A 6,000-nucleotide genomic window follows, 5' to 3' on the forward strand; every position below is an offset into this window, starting at 1 on the left:
ACGATAACACACGCGGAAGGGACGTATGGCTCACGCAAAGTATGCAAGACCTACAATGCGGCGGATGCGTCAATGTACAGACTCGATGACCCAAAACAAGGTAGTTACCGTTCTGAAAAAGGGCCGTTGTAAGGCTAAACCTCCGTTGTGTGCCTTTACGCGGTCCTGCATGCTTCCATGTCAAAATTAGAACCATGAAGTCGGAGACGACCCCGCAGGAACGTCCGACGATGATCGCTGTTTGTTATCACGTCAAGAGACGTCTACCGAGGAGAAGACGATAACGGACCGCTGTGAAAGGAGGTGATTAGCCAGGGCTTGATTCACGATAAATGTCGCTCACTTACTTGCGGAGGGGTATAAATTGCGAGAAATCCACATCGCAGGCGGTGCGGAGATTGTTCGGTCCTGGGTTGTAGGAGGCCTTGTTCCTGATCGCCGCGAACTAAGCGAAGCTCAGGTTGAATTTGAGACGATCGAGTAGGAGAAAGGATGGGAGTGCTCACAATCGAGGGCATGGCGTTCATGCACCCTAGCATTAAAACTAAGAAGGCGACGTATTTGCGTCGGCACAGCGCGTACGCTCGCAGCGACGAGAACGCTACGGCATATTTTGATTAGTCGTTGACAGAGCTCAGCTTTCGACTCTAGAACCTACATGCGGCGCCCAAGATAATGATGGCACCCATTACATCGAAAGCCACTGTGATCCCGTCACACCTGCGGGGCAGTAGCACATATTAGTGAGTGCACTACAAAAGAGCTGAGGCGCGTAAAGGCGCAGCCGGGTGCGTACTTCTGCCGGGTCAAGGGGGTCAGAGGCATCTAGCACTTGTTGGGAAGGCTCTCACTGGTGATGATTTTCCCGACCAGGGGAAGAAATTGACGATCATGAGCATGTTGGAGGTCAATGAGGAGTAACGTATGGCGATATAGATCACGCCTGCACTCGCGATCTTCTTCCTCCAGACGTACTGAACCTCGCGACCAATTGCGATGACGTGGTCGTAGCTCATGAGGGCTGGGAACGAGAGAAGGCGTCAGAAAATTCAGATTCGTACTCCAAGTATACCACCCACCGAGGGCTCCGACCACCGCCCATTTATTCTGAAGACTGGCTCGCGTACGTGAGCACGCTAGCCTCTCGTGGTACCACAAACATATACATACCTCGGTTGACTACCCATAGCCATAGCTGCGACTGGCTTGGAGAGACCGAGTATCTACCGGGGTGTGAGGATAGGTACAACATAGGGATGCGGGGGCATGACTCACTAGATCCTGACGCTCGGCGTCGGGCGCGTGAGGAATCGGACACGCCTCCCACCAGTATATCTGGGAACGGGGAGGACCCAAATGGGTGCGATCCCCGACTGGGTGGCCAATCAGACCCTAATCAACTCTCCATAGGCAGGCGTCGTCGTCCTGGGGCCGCGCCAGAGCGATCGACCACGCCACGCCACGCCACTGGTGTGGGAGAGAGAGAGAATGCAGAGACAAAGGCGATGCAGGGAGCGTTGCGCGTTACCACCTACCCACTTGGCGCATCCGCGTCCTTCCTGGACTTCCTACGCTCGTGCGCATACAGAGTAGGGGCAATCAGCACAAGCTTTGAATGAAAGCGCAGGAAGCGTCGCACCGGTGCATCTGTCAAGTATCTGTCACCGAATGACTACAGACGAGAATCTCTGTTCGTTGCCTCGGCCTATGCACTGATCACATAAGTCCGCCACGAGACACCATGGTGGCACTCCTCCGGGATGGGCCCTATGATTATGCGACAACGCCGCAGATAGACAGGGTCTGGCCAGCTTCATCCTCCCCTGGGAACAAACTTCACCGCAACGAAGTTCACCGGGTGTTCCTCAAGCATGTCCGCCTCCCCGCCCTCCCCGTCGGTCTCGTTGTCACTCTCCCCCTCGCCCCCGTCCCCGCTGATCCTCTTCCACTCCGGATCCTCTCCCCAGAAGCCCTCGCCCGTCCACGCCCACTCGCGCTCCAGCAGCACGCCCGACCCGCCCTGGATGCCCGCCCGCTCCCGCCGCGCCTCCGGGCCCAGCGCGCCGACGTCCACGAGCAGGCTGTACTCCGCCCGCGCCTCCCGCGCCCCGCCAAACGCCGCGCTCGACTCGCTCGATTGCGTCTCGCTCTCGTCCGCCCAGTGCACGTGCGACACGGAAGGAGGCGCGGCGGGCGGGGAGGCGGGGAGGCGCGCGAACGTGAGCCGGACGGTGCGCGCGCGCCCTCGCACCGGCGCGGACGCGAAGAGGTGGGACGCGTTCGGCCATGTGTCGACGTGCTCGCGGGGGCATGTGGGCGCGGCGCGGAACGCGCCCAGGTGGACGCCCGGCGCGCCGCGGGCGGTCAAGTCGGCGCGGTCTTGACTGGACGCCACCAGTGTGGCGGTGGATGCGAAGGACGAGTGGGCCGAAGGGGGAAAGAACGCCGGCGGGCCATCGCGGAAGACGACGGCGACGTGCACGGGCGGGTGCTCGGACGCGTCATGAGGACAAAGCATGAGGTGGATGTCGATCGTCTCGCTGGGGGAGGTGAGCGTCAGGACGCCGTACCACGAGCCCACGTGCCGGTCGTCTACTTCCCAGTCGAGCACGATCGCGGGTGCCGACGTGCTCGTGGAAGCCGACCCGTGGCGGGACGGGTTTCGTGCCGGGCGGGCTTGGAAGTGGGGCTGGGAGGGCGAAAGAGCGAACCCTGATTCGGCTAGTTGATTGGGAAGCCAGCGTGGCAGGGTGATGTTGCATGGGCCTGCGAAGCTAAAGCTCTTGGGGATGGTAGGGATGTCCTCGGCAGATTTTGGCGCAAGGTCTCCGGACCACAGGGAGGAAGAGCGCCCGCGGTGCGCGGGGATGTAAAACCCACGGCAAGTGAAATGAGGTCCGGCGAAGGTTGAGTCGACGGTAGGCGTGACAGGACCGATAGGATAAGTCACCCCGTGTCGGACGTGGTGCATAGCCTCGGGATGGATGGTAGTGCATCGATAGTACAGACCCTCGTACTGCATGTAATTTTTGTCGGGGCGGGAATCGGGGAGCTGGCCGTCTTCGGTCCCCGCGATGCTGCGTGTGTGTCCCAGAGGCCGCTTTACAACGCTGGTGTAGTCGTCGCCGTCGTCGTCGTCGTCGTCGTCATCCTCGTCGCTATCTTCTTCTTTGTAAGCGAAGTAACTACCAATGATATGCTGATTCGTGCCAATGACGGGGTGCATCATGAGTGTAACGAGGTGGCCGGACGAATCTTGACATGCAAGAACCGCGAGGGTGCACGATGCACCGTTGTCGTGGTTGACGAGGACTGGAAAGTAGACGTGGACTCCGTAGCTTGTGATGGCGTAGTGAGAGAGGAAAAGAGTGCAACGCACTCGCTGGGATAGGACGTCGAGAGGGATAGCGACAATGTCACCGGATTCTGCGAAGGCGGCGGGGGACGAGGCGAACAAACAAGAGTCCTGGAGCGCGGGGGACCTGAGGCTTTCACGAGCGGGAGAGTCGAATGGAAGAAGGTTGGCGAGAGAGGGAAGTTGGTTGAAGACTTGCAGCCCCGAGTCCGAGTTGATCAAGGCACAGTCGGGGAATATATGTCCCCAGGCGAAGATGCTCTGATCCGCGCAGTGCTCGATAATCTCCCTTTGGAGGCGGAAGAACGCGTTGCGACCCTCTCCGTAGATGGTGGGCATGTGCACCCCAAATATTCCCATGAGCGAGTACGCCTCGTCTTCCACTCGGGAGGTGCGCCGCTTCGACGCCCACGACATCCGGCGAGCGATGCTGACGGAGTCCAGTGTGCGGCGATGGGTAAGGATGTCTGCATCGATGCCGGTGATCTCCTCGATGACGTTCGCAAGTGTCTCTCTCGTCCCGATGATACGCCAGTCGCGAGACAGGAAGAAGACCTCGGCCGGGGCGATAAGTTCCTGGAGCGTCCACCCTCGAGTGAACCACTTGCTGCGGCGGAAGAGGGAGGTAGGCGAGCGCGGATCCTCCAGGTCGTCCACGTCAGCAAGAAAGGCGTAGCAAACCGTCGCCCTGGAGTACCATTCGTACATTGAGTTGATCGCTTCAGAGAGCTCGGCACTGCTGAGGCGGTCAATGCAGCAGGTGTCGATCCAAACGTAGCGGTAGCCGTTCATTCGGGCGAATACGCAGCACTCGCGGTTCTTCGCAGAGAGAACCGTAAGAGATGCGGGGCAGGCTTCGTCGAGGTCGAGAGAAATGGCTCGAGGGTTCCTTTGCGTGTACTCGTGAGTCTCCAAGATATCCTGTTGGCAGTATTCATTAGCAAATATTGTGCGTCGCCAACGACTGACACACACCTGCAGAGACTGCTCGCCGTCGGTATGGTCCCAGACATGCGAAAGTATGGCGTAACGTGCATCGTTTGGGTCGTCAATGTCTCTGAATCCGGCGGTGTTGGTATCCAAGAGTCGCATTCCGGATGAGAGTCGCTTGCTGGAGTGCACGGCACTGATCAGTCAATGGTCCGTTGTCTATCCACAGAAATCGACATGTCAGCCCATACCTGAAGAATGAACATGGTCCAGTCCTCGGCCCTAAAGTAACACAGGTCACACCGCGCCCGCGGGAAGACCTGGGGAGAACTGGGGGGTTGCAGTGGTGGGCGGAGAGAAGTTGTGCGTGGCTGGCAAGCGCCCGTCAACCGTTCACGTTCATGATCAATATCGTGTTGTGATGGCTCGAATGGGTCTAACTATCCTTTAAATTTCCAAAATAACTAGAAACTCCCATCATGCGATGTACCTGATCTGCTCCCACATGAGCCTGTGTTACAAAACAGCGCCAAAGGCCGTCTCTTATGCCTGATTCTCATCTACAACAGTGCTATTACGCGTCCTCCCTGCAAACGTCTCGATGGGCTTCAATCTTGGTCTTGGCAATATAGGGAGACAAGAGGAATCTTGTATGCGACGTCTCCAATGCGGTGGTAGAGGCATGTCGCATCCATGTCGTCATCAGAGGGATGGAGGAGGGTACCAAGTAGCATATAGGCAGGTTGGCCGACTAGGACGTCGCAAGAGCGCAGCGAACCCCAAGCAGTTGTATTCTGACGAGCCAGTCAAGACACCAATCCAGTGAGTGTGGCGATCGCCTGTTTGATATGGATAATGAATTCTGCAAGGCGCTTCCTAGTTTTTTCTGCGCATGTCGGCACAAATCAGCATTACTCAGTACATAGGTAGCAAGCGTACCAATGAAAGCCGAATGAGAGGTATGGGTGGCGATAGGCGGAGAGGCAGGGTCATGGACGGGGGAGAGCGAGGGCAAACGGCGGAGAGCGTGCAGAAACGTGCCTTGTTCCTTTTCCATGGCTAGTAACTCCTTAATCTCCTTCTCCAGTTCATCAGAGCAACTTTCGGTCTTAATTTGAGGACGAGCTGCGGCCCATGCGTGGAATTCGAGCACAAGAGCAAGAAGCATGTTATTGAGCTCTATGTGGCACCGCATACAGCGTGTCAGCAACATGGCCGTCGAGGAAGACGGGGATATGCGCACGTTCTACGAATGTCTCATCCTGCTTCGAGTCGTCTTCAAATAGAGAGACGACTTTCCCATGGTGATCAAACGTGGGGAACGTCGCTTGTAGTGGATCTGTGGTTGATTCCAAGATGGAGGCAGACGCAGCAGGGCAGTGTTCAGACGGCCGAGAGTTTTCGGGTGAAGCCATGACCTGTCTGAGGGGATGTATGTTGCCTGTGTGTGGGAGAGCGCGGGAGTACTGCTGAGGAAGTTGGTGGCGAGTTTCAAGGAGAGCCCGAGGGACTCGAGGGCACGAAGAAAGGATTAGATTAGATGGGCTGGGCGCTGATCCATGCTCAGGATAGGGCGCTTGTTCGGGCTCGACGTCGCTCACCTGTCCGCTCATATGTATACATATCCGGTTTCTATCGAGGAGAGCGCAAAAAAGCTGCCGAAGAGCCTACCTTCAGCTTCCAGGAATATTTTGTCTTCGCAGCGATCTTGGCCG

General features: G+C 57.6%; 1 protein-coding gene across 1 annotated transcript; it reads right to left on the reverse strand.

Moving 5' to 3' along the window:
- Positions 1 to 3,225: 3,225 nt before the first annotated feature.
- Positions 3,226 to 4,447, reverse strand: BXZ73DRAFT_88129 (heterokaryon incompatibility protein-domain-containing protein; the record flags this gene model as incomplete). Its single annotated transcript, XM_048024845.1, has 3 exons — positions 3,226 to 3,338; positions 3,583 to 4,244; positions 4,329 to 4,447. The coding sequence occupies 3 exons, from the start codon at positions 4,445 to 4,447 to the stop codon at positions 3,226 to 3,228; spliced, it is 894 nt and encodes a 297-aa protein (XP_047881115.1).
- Between the last annotated feature and the right edge of the window lie 1,553 nt (positions 4,448 to 6,000).

The sequence above is a fragment of the Epithele typhae genome, assembly GCF_022376455.1.
Source record: "Epithele typhae strain CBS 203.58 chromosome Unknown BXZ73scaffold_6, whole genome shotgun sequence".
Classification (NCBI taxonomy): domain Eukaryota; kingdom Fungi; phylum Basidiomycota; class Agaricomycetes; order Polyporales; family Epitheliaceae; genus Epithele; species Epithele typhae.